We start from the raw sequence: 27,905 nt of genomic DNA, 5'->3' as shown, positions 1-27,905 counted from the left end.
TCCAAGCAACCCCATGGACTGTAGCCTACCAGGCTCCTCTGTCCATTGGATTCTCCAGAATACTGGAGTGGGTAACCATTCCTTTCTCCAGGGCACCTTCCCAACCTAGGGATCGAACCCAGGTCTCCTGCATTGCAGGCAGATTCTTTATCATCTGAGCCACCCGGGAAGTCCGTCGAATGTTTAGCCAGTGCTTTTTTAATTTTTTTTTTTTGGCCATACCATGCAGCATGTGGGATTGAATGAACCTATGTCCTCTGCATTGGAAGTGCAGAGTCTTAAAACCACTGGACTATCAGGGAAATCCCAGACAATCTTTTTTTTTCTTTTTAAAGTTCAAAGCTTTAAATCATTTCAGCCACCCTCTGCGCCCTGGGGGCCCCAGGCAGGGACCCTCTCCTTTCCCAGAAGGCCACTGGGAGGAGGAAATCTGTCAACCAGCAGCCAACAGCCGACAGGGCCCCAGGCTTGGTCAGACAGCTTACACAGTAAGCTGGGCCTGAGACAGGAAGCAGGCAGCGTGGGAGTAGAGAGGGACTGGACGGTCAGGTGTGGTCCAACAGCTGGAGAACCAGGAAGAAGAGGCTAGGAGCATCCAAGGCTCAGAGACAGAGCTCGGCATCCTGCCTCCAGCTCTCTATTTCACTGCTTAGAGCCCAAGACCCTGGGTCACTCTAGACAGAATCAGGAAGGCACAAAAGGCAAATAGTTTAGGAGTTCATGGGAGATGCAGGGCAAACGCCCCTCCCCTCCACCCCACTGCCTGGGCTACTGGGACAGGGAGGGATCCAGCAGCTTCAGGACACCGCCCACCAGGTGCAGGCTGCCTGTGACCAGCACGTGGACGGTGGCAGCCTCTTGGAGTACCATGGCCCCGCTGTCTGCCACAGGGTGGGCGAGGAGGGCCCGTGGGGGACTGGGCGGCTGAAAGACAGGGTCCCGGCCTTGGGTGATCCACTGCAAGGCATGGGAGATGCAGCTGAAGATGAGAGAGCTGGCGCTGTGGGTGTGGGGTGGGTGAGGCGCCAGCAGCAGAGATGCAGGCCCACCCTGCTCCCGGCTAGGGGTGCTCCAGGGGTCCGGGCTGGCCTGCTCCTCGTGCAGGCGACTCCAGTGCTGTTGGTGGGTGAGGCAGCGGAGCAGCACCTGGTCCAGTGTCACTGTGAAGTTCTGTTGGTCTGCAGGGCACAGGGACGGACACATCAGTGAGGCAGCCCAGGGTCGGGGAGGGGAAGCATGCCGTGAGCCCATGCTCAATGCCAGGCTCTATCCAAGCACCGACCATCCTCAGCACTGAGGAAATGGAGGCTCGGAAAGTTCGGTGACTGCCCTTTGTCACAGAGTTGTTGAGAAACAGGCCCAGGCAGTTTAGCTTCCATGTCGGGGCTTCTGCCCATGGAGCACCTCTTTCTGCCCTAACTCATTGCCTTCATCTGTGAAATGCACAAGGTCCATCGCTAGGTGGGCATTAAGTATTTCTCCAAATGCAAGTTCCCAGACTATCCCCATGCCAACTGATGTGGGGCCTGGAGATCTGTATTTTTAAGATTTTTTTTTTTTTTTAACTTTTTATATAATCCATAGTAAAAAAGAATACATTTTATAGTAGCAGCCCAGGACTCACATATGTACACGTATATGTCTGGAAGAGAATGTCATCAGACAGTACCTACCCTTAATTTTGTGCAAAACATACTGACACTCTCTATTCTATTTAAAATGCTGGTTGAGACCCACTAAGCTGATTTCAAGAACCATCACTGGGTTGTAACCTGCATTTTGAAAACTAGTTTCCCCAACAATTCCTTCTTAGTATTGCAGTCACACACAACATTCAAAACGTACCAAAGGGTATTGCTTTATACGATAAAACAAATCTAGTTCTTACCCAAGACCTCCAGTTTAAAAGCCCCCACTGTCACCAACACAGCAATCCACCTCAGGGCCCTCTGCCCCCTGCCCACCCCAGGGACTATGCCTGTCAACTCACCTGCATTGTCTGTTGATGCCATCTCTGCCAGGTTAGGGCAGAAAATGGCATAGTCAAACTGGCAGGGCTGGAAGGCCAAAGGGAGAAGCTCAGTGTCAGGGCCTGAGAGGAGGCCCCCCCACCCTGACTTCCACAGAGCACCCCCAGAGTCCACATCCATGTCCCCATCTCTAGAGATGCCCCCCACCCCCAGCTGAACAGGAGCGCTGCTGCATAAACCCACCCACAGCACTTCCATGCCCCTTGCCTCCCCATCTGCCTCAGCGTACCCCATATGGCCTGTGGCCTGGGCAGCACAGCCCAACACAGACAGGGAGACAGACTGGAGGGGGCATGCGCATTGGCTTAAGGTGACCCATCTACTGAGCACAAAGGAGTGAGGTTGTGGATATGAAGGACAGATTTAGCATCCTGTCTATGAAATGGGAAACGATCCCTAGGAACCCTTTCAGCCTTGACAGCCAGGGCAGACTCAGTTTCCCAGAGCACAGTGGGGCCCCTCCCTCTATGCTTAATAGTCCAGTGACCCCTTAAACCAAACTTTATTATTTTTTTAATCTTTTCAAGTTAGTGCTTTTTTCTTGGGATAAATCCCCAGAAGTGGAATTGCCAGATCATATACCAATTTTGAACTTTTTTGAGAAACCTTTCTATTATTATCCTATTATTATCCATAGCTGCTGTGAAATGATATCCCACTAACAGTTCATAGGTGTTCCCTTTTGTCCACATCCCCTCCAATGCTTACTTTCTCTTGTCTTTTTGATGACCGCCATTCTAACAGGTGTGAGATAATAATATCTCCTTGTGGTTTTGATTTGCATTGTACTGATGATCTGGCATGTTGAGTACACTCTCATATACTTATGGGCCATCTATGTTCTATGTGTCTTCTTGGATAAACCAAAGTTTAGAAGCAGGTATCATAGTAACATCCCTGTTTTATGGCGAGGCAAACTGAGGCTCAGGGAAATGCCATCTCTTATCCAGGGTCACATACCAGTGGCTGAAGGGAACCTGACAAGTGAATCCAGAGCCTGCACCTCATACCACTTACCTGGTCCCGCCTATAATCCTGGTCTTGAGTGTGACCACGGAGGAGAATGCGGGCAGTGACCTGTGACTTGACTTCCCTGCACCCAATGCTTTGATAATACAATTCAGGAGGGGAATGAGCAATCAGTGCCATTCTCCAGCTGAGGAAACAAGTTCAGGGATGAAGGCACCGCTGCTGGGGGTCAAAGCCAGCACTCGAGCTAGCCTGCCTGCTGCCCATACCCCAGGCATTCCCTCACCTGCAGCAGCTTCAGCAGGGCCGCGGAATCCCGGTCCCCAGTGGAGTTGAAGAGCAAGACGCGAACCTCGGACCCGCTGGGAGAGGGAGGGGTTGGAGGTGGGGGAGGTCAGAGCGGAGGGGCCTCCCACCCCTTCTCCACGGGCCCTGCCCCATCCTTCCTCCAGAAACTTCCTCTCCTCCCATAGTGTCCCCGTCCGACCCAGTCCCCGAGTCCCGCCCCATCCTTCCCAGAGGTCCAGCCCCTCCCCACTGACCCAGTCGCGCCCCGGCCCATGCTCCCTCCCTCAAGGTCCTGCCTCCTCTGCTGACCAAGCCCCGCCCACCCATCCTTAAGGCCCCGCCCCGCCCCTCCTCAAGGCACCGCCCCTCTCCGCCGACCAAGCCCCGCCCCATCCTTCCCCCAGGTCCCGCCCCCGCCCCCGGCCCCGCCTCTGCCCGCCGCTCACCTGTCCGGCCTCTGGCATCTGTGCAGCGCCTGGCGGAACCAGCGCACGCAGGCCTGCATGCTGCTGGTGGTGTGCGCGCCGTCCAAGTACCAGGTAAGGGGCCCGCGCCGCAGCAACTGCGTCCGACCTGGCCACTCCGTGTGCCGAAGCCCTGGGTTGGGGAGCAAGGCAGTCCTCCAGGCGCAGCCCCGAGGCAGCCCTCTCGGGGCTGCCCTCCCGTATACTCCCACTGTGGTCCTCAACTAACTGTCTGCCCACACGCAGAGCCCTCCTTGCTAGCCACTCTGATCGGCCCAGAAGCCTCTGGCTGGGCCCTAGTCGCTGGGATCAGCTCTTTGGCTGCCTTATCTGGTGGAATTTTCCAGGCGGCCCTGAGAAGGGGGCTGCTGTCATATGTTAGTCCTAAGATGCAGGCAGAGAACCCTGACTCAGAGAGATTTGGTCACAGAGCGAGTGAGTCCTGGTCTTGTGTGCTCAGTCGCTTCAGTCACGTCGGACGCTTTGCGACCCCGGGACTTGTAGCCCGCCAGGCTCCTCTGTCCATGGGATTTCCCAGGCAAAAATACTGGAGTGGGTTGCTGTTTCCTTCTCCAAGGGGATCTTCCAGACCCAGGAATTAAACCCCGTGTGCCACGTCTCCTGCATTGCAGGCAAATTCTGCACTGCTGACCCCCAGGGAAGCCCTGAGTCCTGGGGCTAGGATGTAACCCACCTGGCTCCAGGACTGTCTCACGGCCCTGACACAGGGCCTGGCACACAGTGGGCACCCTGGAGCCATCCGCTGAAGGGGTTTAACAGCCACGAGGACCTACTATGTGCTTAAAGTTTTGAGGGGAAGCAAGAAGTCTGAAGAGTATCACGGTCCTCAAGACCCTCATGGTCTCCTGATGATGACAAGCATGATGACAGTGCTGGCAGCTGCCACAGGCTGGTTGGGCACTTTATCCTGTATCTGCCAGGCTCTGGACTCAGTCCCTCAGTGATGGCACCTCTCAGTGGATCCTATCATCATCTCACTTGGCAGATGGGGAAACGGGTTCAGAGAGACTTCATGGACTCAAAGTGCGGGAAGCTTACTGCCTTCAGCAGAGTCCTTTCTCTTAAGGCACCATTGGTCCCACCTCTCTAATAGGAGACCAAAAGAAAACACCTGAAGGGGGCCCGGCTGGGCAGGAAGGTCCAACTCACCCTGCTGCATATGGGGTGTGGGCTGGAACACGGGTGCCAGGGGCAGCTGCCCTGGGAGGCTGGGCCTGGATGCCTTCAGCTCCCCGGCATCTGGCAGGGAGGGAAGGGAGAGGGAGGGCTTCAGTGGACTCAGTCCTCACCTCTAAGGGCCCTCACAGGCGGGTCCACCTGTCCCCTGCCCATCCACTGACCTGCCCACTTACCCTGGTAACCTTTCTGCTGCAGCCAGCAGCGGGCCAGCTGCAAGGCCAAGGCAGCATTGGACCTCTGGTGCTCTCCCTCCAGGCCCAGGGTCAGCGGTGGCCCCCCTTCCTCCAGGGCTTGTAGCGGTGGGCACAGGTAGAGGGGACACTGCAGGGGAGACGGGCAGCGGCTGCTCAGGGGATGGCCCTCCCTGATGCCATCAGCCCTTCCATCTACCAGAACCCACCAACCAGAACCCACCAAACCCTGTTCCTAGAACCGAGATGCACCCCAGCTGGACGAGCACAGATGAGCAAACCGAGGCCCCAGAGGATAAAGTGCCTCCCCAGTCAGTCCTCCTCCGCCCCCACGGCAGTTCCATCAGACTCACTGAGATCTGCTGAGCTCTGTCCCTTAGCACTGCCAGCGGCTCGTCAGGCTGGGGCACGGTGAAGGCAGGGACGCCACTCTGTGGAGGACACGGTGAGTGAGCCAGGGGCTACCCAGGGTGCTCCACCGCCCGTCTCTGGCCCCCACATCCCTCGTTCCGGGCAGCCCATTCAGCCTTCCCCCATTGGACCTTTGGGAACCCCTTGATGGGGAGACTGAGGCCAGAGATGGGGCTCAACTTATTCCAGTCCCACACAGAGCTCCCTTGAGAACCCAGACCCCACTGATTCCAAGACCTAATTCTGAGTCAAGATACAAATAAGCACCCCTCCCCTTCCCTGAATCTTGAGGGCCAGGGTCAGGCCATCCATGTACCTCCCCTCCCCAGGTCACCTTAAAAATGCCCCCTTTCTGCCATGCGATCTTCTCCATCGTGTCCCCCAGAAGGCCAGTGTGGTCGATGCCAAGAGAGGTGATCCCACACACCACAGGCTTCCTGCGGGAAATGAAAGGGCCAGGATGCCCCTGGGCTCCTGGCCACCATCCCTCTCCCCAAGCCATCGCCCTCACCTGATGATGTTGGTGCAGTCGTAAGCCCCACCGATGCCTACTTCCACCACTGCCAGGTCCACCTGAAGATCAGAGGGCATGGCAGGAGGCATAGGGGCTCCCGACGCTGCATGGGAGCCCTTAGCCTGCTGAGATTCCCCTTCCCAAGGTCTGGAACACAGGGTTTCTGGGGAGGTGGCCACACACACCTTCTCTTGGAGGAAGACGTGGAAGGCCATGAGCGTGAGGAAGCGGAAGTAGCCGGGCATGGAGACACAGCTGCTGTCGTCCTATGGACAGGATTACGTCAGAGCTCGGGGCCACTGCAGCCTCTGTGCTGGTGGAGATGGTGTCCTGGGATGTGCAGCGCCCTCTGGGTCTACCCACCCACTTGGGGTCCCCTACCCTGCCCACCCACCAGCCCTCTGGCACAGGCACCTTGGTCTCCTCCAGCCGGTGGTAGAGACTCCAGAAGTGCTTGGTGAAGAGTTCGGAGCTTATGGGCTGCCCATTGATGCGGATCCGCTCACGCACCTGCACCAGGTGGGGAGAGCTGCCGAAAGACCCAGGGTCATCAGGAAACTCCCTTCCCAAGACCCCCAGGCTGCCCCCCACCCCCGCCCCAGAGTCAGACCCGTCTTTTGGAAAAACAAAGCAGGCTGTGTCACTGTCCTGCTGAAAACCCTTCTCGCTCCTCATCTCGGCCTCCTAGGCCCCAGCGGCGCTGGTTCCCCTGGCCTCTGCGCCTCACCTCTCCTGCAGCCCTTCTTAGGTCCCTGTGCCCCAGCCCCTCTGGACTATTTTTTAGCTCCTCCAGCCCTGCTTCCTTCCCCCTGCCCACAGACTTTCTATCTCCAGGTCTACCTGTGTACCTGCCCACTACACAGATCTCAAGTAAGACCACTCCTCCAGCAGAGAGAAAGGATCCTCCCACCAGGCTGGTCAGGCATGTTCTCTGGGCTCCTATAGCATGCCCCCATCTGCCCCCCCCCCCCCCAGCCCATACCCATCAGCTACTCTGCCAACATCTGCCCCCATAATGTCTGTCTGTCTTCCTGCCCTTGAGGACAAGGCCTCATCAGCTGTGTTCAAGTTGCAGCCCCAGACTGGCCCATGATGCCACATGGGCCCAAGTTGAAGGCTGGGTTTTTAACCCCTCAAATTATTTTAGATGAGAGATTTGGGGCTTTTATTTGAGTCCTCAAAGATCCTCTCATATTATGAATCCTCTCCATTTCTCTATTTTCAACAAAGAACTGTGGAGGGAAAACACACTGATCTGAAAGGACCTCAGTCAGCTGGTTTCAGTTGTTTACAGAGGTCACTTGATAAATAAAACTGGTAAAATAAAAGGAGGCACACATCTTGAATGCCCCGAGCTTAGGGACTGAAACCTGAGTGATTAACTGGCATGTTAATTCCACTGCTTTGCCAGCGATGGGCTTAAGAAAGGCACATATAGCTTCAGGGAAGAGGGACCCCTATCTATCCCTACTGGCTCACTGCAATCCTGTGGTGTGATTTTAGATGCTTGAATGTGGCCAAGATGGGGCACTGCCGAGCAGGCAAAGCAGTGGATGAGGCTGGAACACTGATAGGGTTCCCTTCTGCTGCCTACTAGGGAGACCTCGACAGGGGCATCATACCCTATGCTTACTGTCTAAGCCTTTCTAGCCAGGCTTTCTGTTCCTTATGGCAAAGATACCCTAACTGATAAATATTTCTATGTGATTTAAAAACTGTGTTAGGAATTTAAGTTAATAAAAAGATATCTGAGGGGGCTTTCTTAATGGTCCAGTGGTTAAGCATCTGCCTTGCAATGCAAGGGACACTGGTTCGATCCCTGGTCTGGGAAGATCCCACATGCTGCAGAGCAACATGCAAGCCCATGCAACATAACTACTGAGCCTGAGTGTGGAAACTACTGAAGCCGTGTGCCCTGAAGCCTGCACTCCACAAGGAAAGCAACTGCAATGAGAAGACCCTCCTCTACACCGAAGTGTAGCCCCTGCCTGCCACAACTAGAGAAAGCCCGCACAGCGGTGATGAAGACCCACCACAGCCAATAACTAATAAATAAATCTTAAAAAAAAAAAGGAATCCCTCAGAAGAAATGGAGTAGCCCTCATAGTCAACAAAAGAGTCTGAAATGCAGTGCTTGGATGCAATCTCAAAAATGACAGAATGATCTCTGTTTGTTTCCAAGGCAAACCATTCAGTATCACAGTAATCCAAGTCTATGTCCCGACCAGTAACACTGAAGAAGCTGAAGTTAAACGGTTCTATGAAGACCTACAAGACCTTTCAGAACTAACACCCAAAAAAGATGTCCTTTTCATTATAGGGGACTGGAATGCAAAAGTAGGAAGTCAAGAAACACCTGGAGTAACAGGCAAATTTGGCCTTGGAGTACAGAATGAAGCAGGGCAAAGGCTAATAGAGTTTTGCCAAGAGAACACACTGGTCATAGCAAACACCTTCTTCCAACAACATAAGAGAACACTCTACACATGGACATCACCAGATGGCCAACAACGAAATCAGATCAATTATATTCTTTGCAGCCAAAGATGGAGAAGCTCTATACAGTCAGCAAAAACAAGACTGGGAGCTGACTGTGGCTCAGATCATGAACTCCTTATTGCCAAATTCAGACTTAAATTGAAGAAAGTGGGGAAAACCACTAGACCATTCAGGTATGACCTAAATCAAATCCCTTATGATTATACAGTGGAAGTGAGAAATAGATTTAAGGGACTAGATCTAATAGACAGAGTGCCTGATGAACTATGGATGGAGGTTCGTGACATTGTACAGGAGACAGGGATCAAGACCATCCCCAAGAAAAAGAAATGCAAAAAGGCAAAATGGCTGTCTGAGGAGGCCTTACAAATAACTGTGAAAAGAAGAGAAGTGAAAAGCAAAGGAGAAAAGGAAAGATATACCCACTTGAATGCAGAGTTCCAAAGAATAGCAAGGAGAGATAAGAAAGACTTCCTCAGTGATCAGTGCAAAGAAATAGATGAAAACAGAATGGGAAAGACTAGAGATCTCTTCAAGAAAATTAGAGATACCAAGGGAATATTTCATGCAAAGATGGGCACAATAAGGACAGAAATGGTATGGACCTGACAGAAGCAGAAGATAATAAGAAGAGGTGGCAAGAATACACAGAAGAACTGTACAAAAAAGATCTTCACAACCCAGATAATCATGATGGTGTGATCAGTCACCTAGAGTCAAACATCCTGGAATATGAAGTCAAATGGGCCTTAGGAAGCATCACTATGAACAAAACTAGTGGAGGTGATGGAATTCCAGTTGAGCTATTTCAAATCCTAAAAGATGATACTGTGAAAATGCTGCACTCAATATATCAGCAAATTTGGAAAGCTCAGCAGTGGCCACAGGACTGGAAAAGGTCAGTTTTCATTCCAATCCCCAAGAAAGGAAACATCAAAGAATGCTCACACTACTGCACAATTTACTCATTTCACATGCCACTAAAGTAATGCTCAAAATTCTCCAAGCCAGGCTTCAGCAATATATGAACCATGAACTTCCAGATGTTCAAACTGGTTTTAGAAAAGGCAGGGGAACCAGAGATCAAATTGCCAACATCTGCTGGATCATTGAAAAAGTAAGAGAGTTCCAGAAAAACATCTATTTCTGCTTTATTGACTATGCCAAAGCCTTTGACTGTGTGGATCACAATAAACAGTGGAAAATTCTGAAAGAGATGGGAATACCGGACCACCTGATCTGCCTCTTGAGAAACCTGTATGCAGGTCAGGAAGCAACAGTTAGAACTGGACATGGAACAACAGACTGGCTCCAAATAGGAAAAGGAGTACATCAAGGCTGTATATTGTCACCCTGCTTATATGTAGAGTACATCATGAGAAATGCTGGGCTGGAGGAAGCACAAGCTGGAATCAAGATTGCTGGGAGAAATATCAATAACCTCAGATATGCAGATGACACCACCCTTATGGCAGAAAGTGAAGAAGAACTAAAGAACCTCTTGATGAAAGTGAAAGAGGAGAGTGAAAAAGTTGGCTTAAAGCTCAACATTCAGGAAACTAAGATCATGGCATCTGGTCCCATCACTTCATGGCAAACAGATAGGGAAACAGTGGCTGACTTTATTTTTTCTGGGCTCCAAAATCACTGCAGATGGCGATTGCAACCATGAAATTAAAAGACTCCTACTCCTTGGAAGGAAAGTTATGACCAACCTAGATAGCATATTAAAAAGCAGAGACATTCCTTTGCCAACAAAGGTCCATCTAGTCAAGGCTATGGTTTTTCCAGCAGTCATGTATGGATGTGAAAGATGGACTATAAAGAAGGCTGAGCGCCGAAGAATTGATGCTTTTGAACTGTGGTGTTGGAGAAGACTCTTGAGAGTCCCTTGGACTGCAAGGAGATCCAACCAGTCCATCCTAAAGGAAATCAGTCCTGAATATTCATTGGAAGGACTGATGTTGAAGCTGAAACTCCAATCCTTTGGCCACCTGATGTGAAGAGCTGACGCATTTGAAAAGACCTGATGCTGGGAAAGATTGAAGACAGGAGAAGGGGATGACAGAGGATGAGATGGTTGGATGGCATCACTGACTCAATGGACATGAGTTTGGGTAGGCTCTGGGAGTTGGTGATGGACAGGGAGGCCTGGCGTGCTGCAGTTCATGGGGTCACAAAGAGTCGGACACGACTGAGCGACTGAACTGAACTGAACTGAAAAAAAAGACATCTGAGGGACTCCCCTGGCAGTGCAGTGGTTAAGTCTCCGTGCTTCCACTGCAGGGGGCGCGGATTTGATCCCTGGTTAGGGAACTAAGATCCCTCATACCGCATGATGTAGCCAAAAAAGGACTAAAAAGATATCTGATTTTTCCAGCTGTGTATTTTGTTTATCTATTCAAGTTGCTGCTCCCCTCAAGTTCTTTGCATTATAAAAATGAGAGATTGTCATAAACTTGGGCTAATACACTAAATGCTAACTGAATGTATGTTGAATGAATAAACACTGGGCAGAGAGACATGCAGCTGAGTTCCTGTGGGGGACCCTGACCCTGAGGTGCAGGTTGGATCCAGAGACCCCCAGACAGCTAGGAGACACCACATCCCTCTGTACCTCAGTACCTAAAGAACCCCGTCTTCAGGCCGTAGCTTCGGAGGATACGTTCAGTGAAGGCACATGTGGAGCCCTGCAAAGAAAAGGTCTTGTCTGGGCAGGTCCCAAACCCCCACCCCAGCCCACGGACGCCCTACCCCTGGGTTCTGTGATTCACCTTCCCCTTGGTCCCAGTAATGTGGATGATGTTCAGTTGGTCCAAGTCCTCCACCTAGGACAGATAGACAAGGTCCCTGCCTCAGCCACAGGATGCACAAACAGAAGTAGGGGGTGGAGGTGGTTACAAGCCCTCCCCACCTTACCTGAAGCCCACTCCGTGCCAAGTACAGCTTCATGGCTTCCAGCTGTGTCTGGGGGTCACCCCGCTCACGCTTCACCATCTCCAAGTAGTTAGCATTGGTCTGCAGGGTGTTGAGTGTGCGCACAGCATCCTGGCAGTGAGCCCCAGGTAGCAAGTTAAGGCGCATTAGGGGCCCATGGGGACAGGGGCACACAGCATGCCAGGGGCTAGGCCAGGGTACCAGGACTGCCACGCCAGCCCTGGTGCCCCAGCCCAGAGGTTAGGCACCACTGAGAAAGAAGTGGCATCTTTCTAGCTCTGGCAGAAATGGGAGCCTGGGGCAGTTCAGCTTCACCTAGGGAGTGCCAGGCAAAACAGGTAAACTGACTAACAGGACTAGGCTTCACTCTCAGGTCTTTGCCCTAATTCCCTCCATGCATGTGTGGGTGTGTGCATATATGCTCAGTCATGCTCAGTCATGTCCAGCTGTTTGCAACTCCATGGAGTCTAGCCCACCAGGTTCCTCTGTCCAAGGGATTTCCCAGGCAAGAATACTGGAGTGGGTTGTCATTTCCTTCTCCGGGGGATCTTCCTGAGCCAGGGATTGAACCCGTGTCCCCTGCGTCTCCTGCACTGGAGGTAGATCCTTGACTACCGAGCCACTGGGAAAGCCCAATTTCTTCCATAGTTCACACTATATCACTATATCTGGCCCTAGAAGGCTAGGATCTTAGAACTGAAGGAATTAGAACTAGGAATTCCAGGAGGCTTCCATGCCTAACCCTGAGGATTGGGATTCCACATTCCGACCCAGAGAAGAGTGGCCTGAAGCAACCAGTTGAGAGAGAGGAGTCTCAGAGGGAGGAAGGGTGTGCCAGGGTCGCCCAGACAAGAAGGCAGGTAGGTATAGCCTCAGGACAGTTCACGCTGGGTGGTGGAAGTGGGAGTGATATCTCTAACCTTTCAGGGCCTCAGTGGCTGGCTGTAGGCCCTACTCGTCAAACTGGTGCCGCTTGCCTGGCCAGCATCCTGTGCTGCTCTCTGGCAATTGGCCTTTGGCACAGAACCAGGAGGAAGTTTTTGTTTTCCATGTTCTTTCATCACCACCCCTGCTCCTGAGTTCTGCCTGCTCCCCAATTCTAAGCGCTTGGATCTCCTTCTTCCTGAATCCTGGAGACTCCAATCCACATCAAGACTCCTGGATCTCCCAAGTCTGAACTCCCAAGTCTGAACTCCCTAATCCCTCTACTCTCCCCCACCCCCAACTGCTGCTTCGGAGTCCGGAGACACTTTAATAACTCCAGAATCTCAGCTGAGCCGTTGGTCCTACCACCAGGCATCCCTTTCGTCTCTTCCAACCGCGGTTCACTTCAGCCTCAGAATTCCAATCCGGTAGAGCCGGGCCCAACTCCCTGGTGCCTGTCCCCACCTCCAGACTCCAGAAGGTCCCCGCCGCCCCGCCCCTCGACCCCAGCGAGTCCCAGGCTCCTGGCCACCCTCTCAGCTTGGCGCAGACCAGATGCTAAGTGACCTCAGGCTGGATCACGAGTCATTGTGAGACCTCCCGCCGGCGGGCAAAGATACCTGATACTCCATGCCTGGCTCCTGCAGCACAGGCCACGCGCTCAACCCTCGCCGCGCTGCGACCCCGGTTGTTGCACCACGCGGAGAAACCGCTGCCAGGAAGAGAGCGTGGCAGCGTGCCCGAGACATAGTAGAGAGGCAGGCAGCTACACTCTAGGCCCGAACCGAAAAAAAAACTAAGCTCCTGGGCCCGCCCCCGACACGCCTCCTCTCTTCGCCAATCAGCGCTGTCCATCGAGCCCACTGCGACCAATAAGAGCCTGCCAGACGCCATTGTTGTGAGGGGCTGGCCCCAGCGCGGGCCGGAGAGCTCGTTCATGTTTTTGAGGGGCACGGTCCCGCGGGAGTCCTCTGCCTTAGGAAAATACGCACTCTTTTCGTCGTCTTCTCCAGGATCTGGCCGCACTCCCCTCACCCACCCCAAATAGCCAGTCCCAGTTAGCAGCCCTGCTCCAGGCCAGAACCAGCTGAAAGTCGGGACCAGTTCAATTCAGTTCAGTCGCTCAATCTAGCGACCCCATGGACTGCAGCATGCCAGGTCCCCCTGGTCCACCACCAACTCCCGGAGTTTACTGAAACTCATGTCCATTGAGTCAGTGATGCCATCCAACCATCTCATCCTCTGTCATCCCCTTCTCCTCCTGCCCTCAATCTTTCCCAGCATCAGGGTCTTTTCCAATGAGTCAGCTCTTCACATCAGGTGGCTAGAGGATTGGAGTTTCAGCTTCAACATCAGTCCTTCCAATGAATATTCAGGACTGATTTCCTTTAGGATGGACTGGTTGGATCTCCTTGCAGTCCAAGGGACTCTCAAGAGTCTTCTCCAACACCACAGTTCAAAAGCATCAATTCTTCGATGCTCAGCTTTCTTTATAGCCCAACTCTCACATCCATATATGACTACTGGAAAAACCATAGCTTTGACTAGACGGACCTTTGTTGGCAAAGGAATGTCTTTGCTTTTTAATATGCTGTCTAGGTTGGTCATAACTTTCCTTCCAAGGAGTAGGAGTCTTTTAATTTCATGGCTACAGTCACCATCTGCAGTGATTTTGGAGCCCAGAAGAATAAAGTCAGCCACTGTTTCCTGTACAATGTCACAAACCTCCATCCATAGTTCATCAGGCACTCTGTCTATCAGATCTAGTCCCTTAAATCTATTTCTCACTTCCACTGTATAATCATAAGGGATTTGATTTAGGTCATACCTGAATGGTCTAGTGGTTTTCCCCACTTTCTTCAATTTAAGTCTGAATTTGGCAATGAGGAGTTCATGATCTGAGCCACAGTCAGCTCCCAGTCTTGTTTTTGCTGACTGTATAGAGCTTCTCCATCTTTGGCTGCAAAGAATATAATTGATCTGATTTCGTTGTTGGCCATCTGGTGATGTCCATGTGTAGAGTGTTCTCTTATGTTGTTGGAAGAGGGTGTTTGCTAAAACCAGTGTGTTCTCTTGGCAAAACTCTATTAGCCTTTACCCTGCTTCATTCTGTACTCCAAGGCCAAATTTGCCTGTTACTCCAGGTGTTTCTTGACTTCCTACTTTTGCATTCCAGTCCCCTATAATGAAAAGGACATCTTTTTCGGGTGTTAGTTCTAATGGGGTCACAAAGAGTCAGATACAACTGAGTGACTGAACTGAACTAAACTGAACTGTTTTCATTGTTTCCCCATCTATTTGCCATGAAGTGATGGGACCAGATGTCATGATTTTAGTTTTCTGAATGTTGAGCTTTAAACCAAATTTTCCACTCTCCTCTTTCACTTTCATCAAGAGGCTCTTTAGTTATTCTTCACTTTCTGCCATAAGGGTGGTGTCATCTGCATAACCAATCCGACCAACCTGATCACATGGACCACAGCCCTGTCTAACTCAATGAAACTATGAGCCACACCAGGTAGGGCCACCCAAGATGGACAGGTCATGGTGGAGAGTTCTGACAAAATGTGGTCCACTGGAGAAGGGTATGGCAAACCAATTCAATATTCTTGCCTTGAGAACCCCATGAACAGTATGAAAAGGCGAAAAGATAGGACACTGAAAGATGAACTCCCCAGGTCTGTAGGTGCCTAATTTGCCACTTGAGATCAGTAGAGAAATAACTCCAGAAAGAATGAAGAGATAAAGCCAAAGCAAAAACAACATCCAGTTGTGGATGTGCTTGGTGATAGAAGCAAAGTCCAATGCTGTAAAGAGCAATATTGTATAGGAACCTGGAATGTTCAGTTCAGTTCAATCGTTCAGTCATGTCCAACCCTTTGCGACCCCATGAACTGCAGCACGCCAGGCCTCCCTGTCCATTACCAACTCCCGGAGTCCACCCAAACCCATGTCCATTGAGTTGGTGATGCCATCCAACCATCTCATCCTCTGTCATCCCCTTCTCCTCCTGCACCCACTCCCTCCCATCATCAGGGTCTTCTCAAATGAGTCAGCTCATCACATCAGGTGGCCAAAGGATTGGAGTTTCAGCTTCAACATCAGTCCTTCCAATGAACACCCAGGACTGATTTCCTTTAGGATGGACTGGTTGGATCTCCTTGCAGTCCAAGGGACTCGCAAGAGTATTCTCCAACACCACAGTTCAAAAGCATCAATTCTTCGGTGCTCAGCTTTCTTTATAGTCCAACTCTCACATTCATACATGACCACTGGAAAAACCATAGCCTTGACTAGACGGACCTATGTTGACGAAGTAATATCTCTGCTTTTTAATACGCTGTCTAGGTTGGTCATAACTTTCCTTCCAAGGAGTAAGAGTCTTTTAATTTCATGGCTGCAATCACCATCTGTGATGATTTTGGAGCCCAGAAGAATAAAGTCAGCCACTGTTTCCACAGTTCCCCCATCTATTTGCCATGAAGTGATGGGACTGCATGCCATGATCATAATTTTCTGAATGTTGAGCTTTAAGCCAACTTTTTCAATTTCCTCTTTCACTTTCATCAAGAGGCTCTTCAGTTATTGTTTGCTTTCTGCCATAAGGGTGGTGTCATCTGCATTCTGAGATTATTGATATTGATATCACGGCAATCTTGATTCAAACTTGTGCTTCCTCCAGCCCAGCATTTCTCCGGATGTACTCTGCATATAAGTTAAGTAAACAGGGTGACAATATACAGCCTTGACATACTCCTTTCCCAATTTGGAACCAGTCTGTTGTTCCATGTCCAGTTCTAACTGTTGCTTGGAATGTTAGGTCCATGAATCAAGGCAAATTGGAAGTGGTCAAACAGGAGATGGCAAGCGTGAACATCGACATTTTAGGAATCAGTGAGCCAGGATACAATGATAGAACTGGTGGACACCTCAGGGAGGTCACTGAATCACAGCTCCCAAAACATCCCGACCCAACACAGAGACTACAAACTGCAGGGATGAGGTCTCTGCCCTCATGAATCTGACAGCTCGACTGTGGCGTAACAGACCAAAAACCAGGCACCTACAGCTACTGGGTCCCCTAACCATTCCTGGGCAGCCTGGGAAGGCTTCCTGGAAAAGGCAACATCCTGACCTCATGAGCTGTGGAGATTGAGCGCAGTTAGTGAGCCCCAGGGTGACAAGATGCCAGATCCAGTAGGATCTTGTGGACTTAGAAGAAATTGAATTGCATTTAGATTTGGATTACAATAAAATGGTTCTAAGAAAGGATGACAAGATCAGATTTGCACCTCAGAAGATATGCTGTTTAGAGAGAGCTGCCCTCAGAGAGGGCAGTAATCTGTCCTACCTGTGGATGGAGGACCCAGGCTTGTCCTGGAGTTTTCAGAACTTTTTCTGTCTATGACTTATTTTTTTTAATTAACACTTTTGCTGTTTATTTAAAAATATTTTTGTTTTACTTTTCTTAATCTTTTTTTGCTTTATTTTTTGGCCCCCCATTAGATTCATGACCAAAGGTTGAACCTGGGCCCCGTTCATTGGTATATGACCTTCCTGTATATGACCTTCTTGGTCCCAACTGCTAGCATGGAAAAAAAGTAGTATGGAGATTTCCTTTCTACAGTTGAGACCTGGAAAGGTGTGTGTGTGTTTGGGTAGGGAGTGGGGAGTTGCTGCAAGAAGCTTCTAGAGAAGTTTTCTTGGATAAAAGGCAGTCCCTTAACAATTTTGGGCTTCCCTGGTGGTTCAGAGGTTAAAGTGTCTGCCTGCAATGCGGGAGACCTGGGTTCGATCCCCTGGAGAAGGAACTGGCAACCCACTCCAGTATTCTTGCCTGGAGAATCCCATGGATGGAGAATCCCATGGACGGAGAATCCCATGGACGGAGAAGCCTGGTTGGTTACCGTCCACTTGGGTCGCGAAGAGTCAGACATGACTGAACAACTTCACTTTCACTTTCACTTTTAACAACTGATGGGATTTCAGTACCAGCAGTCTCTCCCTCTTTCCTGCAGACACTGGGTCTAAATATTTACCAGAGATTGTTTGATTTTGAAATAAACACATATGTTGGGAAGATTCTGTCATTGGCTAGACTTCTGCTGTTCATATCACTGCTGGGTGCCCCCACCCCTGCCCCACGGGAGATGGACAGGTCGTTGTCTTGCTTAGTTTTCTTCTTTTTAAAAAATAATTGAAACTTTCTTTATATATTATAATTTAATAACTGCATAAAATTTATCATAAAATGGCATTAAATGTTTTTTTTTCTTTTGCTTAACCCCCTCTCTCTCCCCACATTTGGTAATTCTTATTGACAGCCAAGGAGATCAAAACAGTCAATCCTAAAATAAATCAATCCTGAATATCCATGGGAAGGACTGATGCTGAACCTAAAGCTCCAACAATTTGGCCACTTGATGTGAAGAGCTGAGTCATTGGAAAAAACCTGATGCTGGGAAAGACAGAAGGCAAGAGGAGCAGGGGGCAGCAGAGAATGAGATAGTTAGATAGCATCACTGACTCAGTGGACATGAATTTGAACAAACTCTGGGAGACAGTGGAGGACAGAGGTGCCTGGCACGCTACCATCCCTGGAGCTGCAAAGAGTTGGACATGACTTAGCAACTGAACAAGAACATTGACGACCAAGTGTGTGTCCCACAGTGTGTGTCTGCTCATGAAATCACAGACACAACTAGGGCCTTGGGCTTCTTTATTTTTGGTTTTTCTGGGCCATGCAGCCCAGCTTGCGGGATCTTGGTCCCCCCACCAGGGATTGAACCCAGGCCACAGTGAAAGCCCTGAATCCTAACCACTAGATTACCAGAAAACTCCCTATAGAAACTTGCTGATACAAATGACAATACTTTCTGCATCTTAACGTTCATACTCAACAATAAGCCTATGGGGATCCATAGACTTCCCTGCTAGTCTAGTGGTTAAGCCGTGCTTTCATTGCAGGGGGTATGGATTCAATCCCCAGTCAGGGAACTAAGCTCCTGCATGCTCCAGGGTCAAAAAAGAAAATAAAACCAACCCCCTCAAAAAAAAAAATCCTAAAAAATAAGGAGGGATTCCTTTAAGACCATTACTTAGCAAACAGTTAAGTAGAACCTTTCTGGTCCAGGCACTGTTTTTGAATCCATTCTACATAGTTACTCATTTAATCATCAAAACCCTGTGAAATAGGCACGCTGTTTCACAAGTGAGGAAACTGAGGCCCAGAGAAATAAAGGCACATGCCCAAGTCACAACATCAAAATTTGAGCTCTGGCTCCAGAGTCCTTATTCCTAGCCTCTATATCTTCCTCCTGCCCCCTCCCCACTGGAGGCGGGGGCACTTCGAGCTCAGAAACAGTGGCTATATCATAATGTGTTCCCTACTTGCCTGCAGTGCTCTGTCGCAATGGATAGCATCTACATCAGGGGCTTAAATTTCTGAGGGTGAGATTGCATGGGATGAGGAACAGTTGGGTCCAAGGGTATTTGCATTCCTTCCCCCCAACACTGGAAACGTTGCAGCCCATCAGTTATGTGTGCAGAGAGAGCACCCCTATTCGAGAATGTCCCCCAGATGGCTGGGTATAGAGTACCCTGTTATTCTTACTGTGTATTTCTCTGGCTGCAGTGAAATTGAGCTTCTTTCCAGGCTTCTATTTCAGTAAACTGCTAAAACTTCAGTACTTTGGTCACTTTGCGAAGAGTTGACTCATTGGAAAAGATCTTGCTTCTGGGAAAGACTGAGGGCAGGAGGCGATGGGGACGGCAGAGGATGAGATGATTAGATAGCATACCCGACTCAATGGACCTGAATTTGAGCAAATTCCGGAAGATAATGGAGGACAGAGGAGACTGGCATGCTACAGTCCATGGGATCACAAGGAGTAGGACGTGACTTAGCGACTGAACAACAAAAACAGGAAGCCTTGGCAAAGTCACCCAGTGGCCTTTCCTCCATGGTCTATAAGGACCACTTTTTTTTGGCGGATCCCAGCAGTTAAAGCACAATGTCCTAACCACTGGACTATCAGGGAATTCCTTCCAAGGACAATTTTTATAGCCAATGACACCTGGAAATTTAAGAGGGGAAGGAATGTGATAGATTTATCTTCTTTGTCATATTCAAACTGTTCCTTACTTTTTATTTTGTTTTTAAATTCTCACTTTTTTTTTGGATGGATAATACATCATAGCATTTAAATAGTGAGAGATACGAAAAGGTACACTGGGAAAAGCTTCCCTCCCACCCTAGTTCCTAGCAACCCAATTCCCCCACCCAAAAGCAAAGTTATACTTCCTGTGATTTTTCTAGAGACATTTTATGCAATTACAAGGAAATACAAATATATATTGATTTCTTGTTTATACTCAAGTATTCTTGCCTGGAGAATTCCATGGGCAGAGAAGCCTAGTGGGCTACACAGTCCATGGGGTCACCAAGAGTCAGACATGACTTGAGCAACTAACACACACACACTTCTTTACACTCAAAGATAGCAGCAGACTATACACACAAATCTGCATTGAACTTTCTCCATATAACTTTATATCCTAGACCTTATTCTGGACCATATTGCCACATAAGAGAGGCCGTATTGGCTAATTTGCCTTTTCAAAGCTGCATAGTACTCCTTGGTGTGGAAGTACTGTCATGTATTTGGCCAGTCTCTTACTGATGGATGTTTAGGTTTTCAATATTTGGCCATCACAAGCAATGCTACGGTGGGTAACATTATTCCTTCCATGTGTGAGCACATCTGATGGATAAATTCCAGGAAGTGCAACGGCTGGATCAAAGGTGATGTGCATTCGACACTTTCATACAGATTGCCACGCTGTCCTCCATAGGGACAAGGCCAGTTTCCACCCCTGTGGCCCTGAGGGGCATGAGCCAGCTATTTCCTCACCAACACACACCATTAGCCAACTCTGATCTTGCCAATCCCATAGGGGGAAACATGTATTCTCAGGGTAGCTGTCTTTTGCATTTATTTTATTATGAAGGAGGAGGAGCATTTTTTATCTTTAAAAGTCATGGGCTTCCCTAGTGGCTCAGTGGTAGAGAATCAGCCTGCCAATGCAGGAGACGTGGGTTCGATACCTGATCCAGGAAGATCTCACATGCTGCAAAGCAACTAAGCCCATGGACCACAACTATTTAGCCTGTGCTCTCGAGCCCGGGAGCCACAACTACTGAAGTGCCCCTGCCTAGAGCCTGTGCTCCGCAACAAAAGAAGTCACCGCAGTGAGAAGCCTGTGCACCGCAACTGGAGCATAGGCCCTGCTCTGCACAACCAGAGAAAAGCCTGCTTAGCAGCGAAGACCCAGCATAGCCAAAATAAAAATAATTAATTTTTTTAAAAAGATCATTTGTATTTCTTTAGCATTCCCCTCATCTCCTTTGCATTATGGCTTTAAAAAAAAATTTTTATTTGGCTACACCAGGTCTAGGTGAATCTGAGAAACTCCAGGAGACAGTGAAGGACAGAGAGGCCTGGCGTGCTGCAGTCCATGGGGTCACAAAGAGTCTGACGCAACTGAGCAACTGAAAACCAACAAGGTCTTAGTTGTGGCATGCGGGATCTAGTTCCCTGACCAGGGATCAAACCAGGGCCCCCTGCACTGGGAGCATGGAGTCTTAACCGCTGGACCACCAGGGAAATTTCTTTTTATTTGAAATGCCACAGATATTTGTACAAGAAAGTAGCAAAAGTATAAAGGAGAAAATCAAAAGCACTTTCATAGTGCACCTGGAGAACCACTGTTGGCCTTTTGGATACGGTGAAGGGGTTCTCATTCTCCGTAAAGAACAATAGAAACAAATCCATTGTGTGGAGAGCAAAGAAAACAAGGACTCAAAGAAACTGGCAAGCAGGCCAGTGTCCACCCGTGGGAGGCAGGTCTGCAGGCATGCACGGAGGGTAATGAGGGGCCGGGGGTCCTGCTTCAACCCCCCACTCTCCCAAAGAGAAAGGGTGGATCCATCCATCCATTCATGCATTCATTTGGTGAGAAATTGTCTCTGCCAGACCTGGGCTCCGTGCTGGGGACACTGGCTTGTGGGGACAGATGACAAGGCTCTGCTTTTGGAGCGCCCTGCCCAGGGAGCAAGGGAAGAGTGAAGAATGAAACTTGCAAAGAACAAAGATTTGTGATCTCTGTTTAAAGCCTGTAGGGACAGGAGGCTGGGGACCAGAGAGGGAGAGAGACAGCTTGGGGCCACACAGCAGGTCAGCAAAGGCATCATGCTGGGCTTTCTAGACTCAGATCTGCCTGAGTTACTGCTCTCTCTCCTGCCTCATCAGGACAACTGGCAGACTTCGGGACTTGGTCTTGGCCAAGCTCATGTTCACAAACTTTTACCTCTGCCTGAAACACCTTTCCCCTAAACTTTTCCTCTTTGCTCTTTGCTAAAGATGGGTTCCTTTAGCATTTATCCCTGGGATTGGCATTGCAATCTCTTTTTACTTATTTATTTTTTTTATGGAACACTTCACAAATTTGTGTGTCATCCTTGCGCAGGGGCCATGCTAATCTCTGTATCGTTCCAATTTTAGTATATGTGCTGCCGAAGCGAGCACTGCAATCTCTTTTTAATCCTCACAAGAATGATATGAATGAAAGATTATCCCCATTTGACAGGTGGCAAAATGGAGGCTCACAGAGGGTAAGCAACTCATTCAGAGTGAGACAGTGTGTGGTGGAGCTAAGACACAAAGCCAAATTTGCTGGCTCTAAAACCTGCCCCAACTCGCCACCGCTGGTCTGGTTAATCTCTGCTGTTGATGCGCCGTGTGACCTTGGGCAATTTGCTTCCTATTTCTGATTCTGTCTTGACTTGCAGTCTTCTCCTTAATAGGACAAGGCTGAAATGAGTTCTGTCCCATCTCATAATTTCTAGGGGAGGGTGGGTCTTGATGACGCCAAGAGTCTTCAAAGGCATTCCAGAGAGCCAGGACTAGAGTGGTTCCGCTGCCCATTCCCCACCCCCACCCAGGGTTCTGTGAAGACCAGAGGAGGTTCAAGCTCTTTGGCAGGTTTATGCAGAAGATTAGCATTCAGAAGGGAGGGTACATTTCCAATGGCCACATTCAGATTCAGACCCTCTGATACATAAGGACTCCCCCCACCTTTGAATGTCAGCTTATATCCAGGGACCTACATGAAAACTCTTTTCTGTCGCTGGGTGAGAAGAAACTTGCCTTAAACAAAATTCCATATCCTCAGTGGGGATAGCCTCTTCTTATCCTCACCCCAACTCTGGCTACAGAGGTGTGAATGGATTTAGTGTATGAGGAGGGCAGTGGATCTTAAAAATGGGCCTCCCTCTGACCCTGCAGTTCCACTGCTTCTACGGTTGACCCCGAGGAAACCAACAACTGGAACTGTGCTCGGGGCCCCACGTGCTGTTTATCACCCTCCATCTCGGGTGGCAGGTGACACGGTTGATGACCTGATGACGCCCTTCTTCCTGAAACCCTTTGTTCTCGGCTTCCCGGACACCTCCCCTCCCCGTCCTCCTCCTTCCTGGCTGGGTGAGCCCTGCTGGCGCTCCGTTCTCCCCTCCGACCTCCTCCCGTTGGTGGCCAGAGGCTCATGCCTCTCTCCGCTAGGTGGTCCCTGCTGTCCCGGGTCTGTGACCATGTTTGACTTTCAAATGTCCCTCTTCGCTGGCTACCAACGAGCGCCTGGTGACCTCTCAGCGTCTGAAGGCATCTCAGCTGCTCCCCAGGGCTTTTCAGTTTGGAGAACAGCTCCACCCAGGGGGCTCAAGTCTAAAGCTAGGCTTCCCTGGTGACTTAGGGGTAAAGAATCTGCCTGCCAATGCTGGAGGCACAGTTTGATCCCTAACCCAGGAAGATCCCACGTGCCATGAAGCAACTACTGAACCCATGCCCTAGAGCCTGGGAGCCGCAACTACTGAGCCCACGTGTCACAACTACTGACGCCCCCACGCCCTAGAGCCCGTGCTCTGCAACAGGAGAATCTGCCGCGAGAGAGGCCCATGCACCACAACTAGTGAGTAGCCTCTGTTTTCACTGCAACAGAGAAATGCAACGAAGACCCAGCACAACCATAAATAAATACAATTATAAAAATAAATAAATAAATAAATAAAGCTAGGCCTCACTGCCATCCCTCCAGGCCCAGGCCACTACTGCCGGTCTAACCTATTGCCTCCTTGCTATTGTTCCTCTTGACCCCTACAACCACAATTGTTTTCCCCTTTTTTTTTTTTTTTGCCTTTTTTGGCCATGTCACATGACATGGAGGATCTTAGTTCCGCAACCAACGATCAGACCCATACCCCCTGCATTGGAAGTGTGGAATCTTAACCACTGGACCACCAAGGAAATCCCTGTTCTTCATCATTTTTGAAAAAACCAGATCTCCTCTCTCCTGATTCAAATCTCCCCATGGATTCTCACTGCACTTAGGATGAAGTCCAAATGTTGGATCTTATCATTGCCCCCAGCCCTGCTGGTCTCTGATTCTCAAACACACCAAGCTCACGCCCACCTTTGTGAAAGTCCACACCTACTGAGCACTTAGCGTGAACGGTATTCTTAAGGAGTACTGTGATTATCCTCCTTATGAAGATGGGAAACTGAGGCAGAGGGGTTGCTCAGCCAGCCCAAGGTCATACAGAGTGAGCGCAGGACAGAGCCCCAGGGCCTTTGCACTGGGATTCCCTCGGTCCGGAATGTTCTTCTCCCTAAAGTTCACGTGACTAACTCATGATCATTTCAGATCTCTGATCAAATGTCCCCTTGCCACATTCTTGCCATCTACCCTTTTGTACCTTTTAGATTTTAAACCATGTGACAGTATCAGCATTTCAAAATAAATGTTTTCTTAACAGAGCATTGTAAATTTTGATATAAGAAGCTTGTTAAGGGAACAAACCTTTTGATGACTCAGTATGGACACTGGGATCCTATTGTTCAAATAATTACAATTTACAAACCAGCCTGGGCAATTTTCTCCTAAAAGGTAACTATGATCAGCTTCTAGAGGTAAGGCTAGAAGTGACTTTTTTTATAAGTATATATATATATATATTTTTTTTTTTCCTTTTAAAAAAATTTTATTTACAGGTGACTTCATTTTGCTTATATGTATTTTATAGTTTTTCCCCTGGTAACATGCCTAAGTGGGAAAAAGAAAGAATGATTCCTTCCATGTTAGGTGACCAGCACCTCAGAGCTCTACTGTTTCTTTGTTTTTTGAGATTTTTTGCTGTGGCCATTTTTAAAGTCTTTATTGAATTTGTTACAATATTGCTTCTGTTTTATTTTTGGGGTTTTTTTGGCGGAGAGGCACCTGGGATCTTAGTTGCCCTACCAGGGATCAAATCCTCACCCCTGCATTGGAAGGCGAAGTCTTAACCACTGGACTGCCAAGGAAATCCCTCAGAGCTCTTCATATCAACATTCCTGGTCAGCAGCTGGGGACACTGAGGCCCAGCAAGGGGCCAGAACTGACCTGGAAGCAGGTGTGGCTCCCAGATGCTCCTGGGAAGTTTCTGGGGTCCCCACTCATAGCCAAGAAGGCTTTTGAAGGGCCCCAGGTGTGTGGTGTGGAGCCTTGAAATGAGATATGCCACTGAAAGGCTGGCTTCAGTTCTGCCACCTCCCAGAAGGGCCTGAGGGCTGTCTGAACTGGCCGATCCTTTCTTTGCTCAAATCTGAGAGCAGATTGCCAATTTTCAGAGGGGAAATAAAAAAGTGTGGAACATGTTTTCTCAGTTTGTTATCACACTCCGCAACTGATGGTCCTTGGCACCTTCTCCCTGGAGATAAGATGTACAGAGCCTCCTCCTTGCCTGGTGCTGTACTGAGCCCATTTTACAGGTGAGGAAACAGGACAAGAGGCAAGGAATCACCTGGGAATGTCACCAACTAACAAGTTGGTTCAAGGATTCAGCTCAGTTCCAGCTCCTTTTGATTCCAAATTTAGCCCCTCTGATCAAGCTAGGGAAACCCTGGCTAATTTTTTTTTTTTGGTAACATGGGTTTTCTTAAATAACAATACAAGTTCTCCCTAGACATCAGCACTGTGCAAGGACTTTTACACACATCTGTCTTGTTTGATCCTCACACCCACCCTGTGAGGGAAGGTCTGTTCTGGGACCCATTTCTCAGAGAACACAACAAAGGCCTAACAGGGGAAGTGGTGTAGTCATTCACAGGGGTCTGTAATACCAGGCCTCCCAATGGACATGAGTTTGAGCAAACTCTGGGAGTTAGTGAAGGACAGGGAAGCCTGACATTCTGCAGTTCGTGGGGCTGACAAAAAGTCAGGCATAACTTAGTGACTGAACAACAACCACAGTGCACCCCAGGCATCCCTGGACCCTGCCCAAGCTGCCCTGTGCCCTTGGGGGTGCCTGGTCATTTGGTCAACTAGCTGGGCTCTGGCCTTGAGCTGGATCTCAGTTCAGAGGGAGATGAGAAGCCCTGAAAAATGCCAATACTCCCCAGCCCAGGAGGCCGCCCCTGGTGAGGGGACCACACTGTGTATCAGGTCACCTCACCTCTCTGGGGTCCTGGCCTCTAGAGCCAGGGGCCTGGCTGACCTTGAAGAAGCCATAACTCCCAACCCCTGGCTTCTGGGGCTGCTCCTTTGTTGCTGGGCGGAAGGTCCTCTCTGTTGGGGAGTCAGGGGGAAGCGGCCAGCCTGGCGTGCAGCCCCAGGGGATGCTGGCTGAGCCACAACAGCCATGCGATCCTCACAGGGCATCGCACAGCCATCCCAAGAGGGAGGGAGGCAGTCTTGTGGTGACCATTCTATAGAGGAGGAAACTGAGGCTCAAAGAGGCTAAGCAACTTGTCTAGTGTCTACAGACTCTCATAGTCCAGCCTGGGGTTCCCACCCCCAGCTCTAGCTGGTCCCCTCCAATTATGATTCTGTCACCTCTGAGCTGGTGGTCTCCTTGCCCCCTGAAGCCCTGTTTCCTCATCTGTAAAGTGGGGGTCGCAGTCCTGCCAGCCTCAGAGGTCTGGAGGTGAGTGGGAAGGGGGGTGCTGGGCCCAGAGCACAGAGCAAGGGCTCCACACATGAATGAGGTTAGAAACCTTCCACAGGCCAAGTCCTTACATGCTCCTACCCGCACCTTCCGGATCTTTAAAATGCAGACAATAATGGTCTCAGATCTTCAAGCACAGACAACAGTGGGCACAAGGCCCAGCAGGTAGAAAGCACTTTGATCAGTAGTGCCACTGTCATTATCATTATTAAAATAGAGCTGGCCACTCTTTCTCACAGGTCGGTCAGACGAAACCCAGTCTGTAAACGGGGCCTGGCACACAGGAAGATCCTCAAGGCCACCTCGGCTGCCTCCCACGCCTGCTGTCCAGTCCTCCTTCAGAGCTTCCCATCTCCACACCGGGTGGAGGCTTCTGCGGAGCCTCCAGGTGGTGAAAAGGGAGCTGTGAGGCCCATGGGGTTGGGGGGCCCTGGACCACCCCAGGCCTTCAAAACAAGGTGTAGGATGACAAGGCTTTTTCCTTGGATCTCCATTTCAAAGTATGAGGTTATGATCATCGCTAATGGCTTGGATCCCTGAGGTCTATCTACACTCATTGTACAAAAGGTAGCCTTAGAGAAGAAGGCTGCCTGTCCAAGGTCCCCATGTTCTCCTACCTGGAAGGAGGCAGTTTTAGCAGAGAGAGGACACCCCGTTAGGCCCGGCTCCTCCATGGCTGCTTCCCACCAGAGCTTCTCAGCCACTGGCCAGCAAGTAGCCAGGGACCTGGCACCTCTCATCCCTGGGCTTCCCGCTCCCCGACCAGATGGGGCACGGAGTGACTCACGGGTGTGGGTACCTCTGCCAAGCCTGCCCTGGGCTGGGCCACAGAGGGGAGGGGGAGCTGGAGGGATTCCCAAGACCTGGCCTTCTCCCACCCTGGCCTTAGGGGAGCGTGCCTGGGGCGGGTGGGCAGGGGGCTGGGAGAAGGTCTCACCTGATAGGCTTCTGCTTTCATCCTGGGATCAGCCCAGGGATCTCTCGGCCTCCCTGCTGGATTTCTGAGCGCAGGATTAAGTCAGAATCTTCTGTGAGTTAAAAAACAACCCGGTGGAGGTTAAAGGTGAGCAGGCAGAAGGGAGTACTAGGGAGGGAGCATGCAGAGACTTCCGGGCCTTGAGGCTGGGCTTCCTGCCCAATGGGGCTGGTTTTATCTGCCGTCTCTTATCACAGCCCACCTCCCCTTACCGTTAAGGTTGTTTGCCCTGGCCCTGCCCGGCTGGGATCCCTGGCGAGGAGGGAGAGGCCACAGGGCTGCCCTTGACCTAAGGCGTCCAGGCCTGCTGGGGGGAGGGCTAAGTCACCAAATCATTTGATCAGAAAGATGCCAGGACACAGACCCAGTCCTCGGCCTACAGGGTGACATCGAGGGCCCGGTCAAATGAGCTGGTGAAGGCCTTTCCCATTTCCGCGGCCTCTCCAGTCATCTGACAGACCGCTGGC

General features: G+C 50.1%; 1 protein-coding gene and 1 non-coding gene across 9 annotated transcripts; both read right to left on the bottom strand.

Annotated features, from left to right (window-relative positions):
• Positions 1-178: 178 nt before the first annotated feature.
• On the bottom strand, positions 179-27,508 carry FPGS (folylpolyglutamate synthase). Of its 8 annotated transcripts, none has more exons than XM_070453393.1 (16): positions 27,400-27,415; positions 19,041-19,173; positions 11,486-11,614; positions 11,341-11,394; positions 11,192-11,256; positions 6,482-6,596; positions 6,253-6,333; positions 6,065-6,126; positions 5,888-5,990; positions 5,496-5,573; positions 5,125-5,272; positions 4,922-5,011; positions 3,734-3,884; positions 3,286-3,361; positions 1,991-2,057; positions 179-1,178 (listed from the first exon to the last, which is right to left on the bottom strand). In XM_070453393.1, exons 3-16 carry the CDS (start codon positions 11,561-11,563, stop codon positions 769-771), a joined length of 1,578 nt encoding a protein of 525 aa, XP_070309494.1. In that variant the 5' UTR covers positions 11,564-11,614; positions 19,041-19,173; positions 27,400-27,415; the 3' UTR covers positions 179-768. The 8 variants fall into 8 exon arrangements, with proteins under 8 accessions (XP_070309494.1, XP_070309485.1, XP_070309469.1 ...); XM_070453384.1 differs by lacking the exon at positions 27,400-27,415 and adding an exon at positions 27,080-27,254; XM_070453368.1 differs by lacking the exon at positions 19,041-19,173 and having other exon boundaries at positions 27,400-27,508.
• LOC139031591 (U6 spliceosomal RNA) lies at positions 21,911-22,014 on the bottom strand. The gene has a single exon (XR_011484089.1). It is a non-coding gene; the product is annotated as a U6 spliceosomal RNA (small nuclear RNA).
• Positions 27,509-27,905: the final 397 nt, after the last annotated feature.

Source organism: Odocoileus virginianus, chromosome 2, assembly GCF_023699985.2.
Source record: "Odocoileus virginianus isolate 20LAN1187 ecotype Illinois chromosome 2, Ovbor_1.2, whole genome shotgun sequence".
Lineage (NCBI taxonomy): Eukaryota > Metazoa > Chordata > Mammalia > Artiodactyla > Cervidae > Odocoileus > Odocoileus virginianus.
The sequence above is the reverse complement of the archived record's forward strand: the minus strand, read 5'-3'. Positions and strand labels throughout refer to the sequence as shown.

What these genes read in the sequence shown, in the direction of transcription:
- FPGS (XM_070453345.1), bottom strand. Translation starts at nt 13,176, where the DNA reads ATGTCTCGGGCACGCTGCCACGCTCTCTTCCTGGCAGCGGTTTCTCCG. An exon ending in ACCGGCTGGAGGAGACCAAG is followed by an intron (nt 6,334 to 6,481) that starts GTGCCTGTGCCA and finishes TCCTGTCCATAG; the next exon opens with GACGACAGCAGCTGTGTCTC. An exon ending in CACACCCCATATGCAGCAGG is followed by an intron (nt 3,885 to 4,921) that starts GTGAGTTGGACC and finishes TCCCCAACCCAG; the next exon opens with GGCTTCGGCACACGGAGTGG.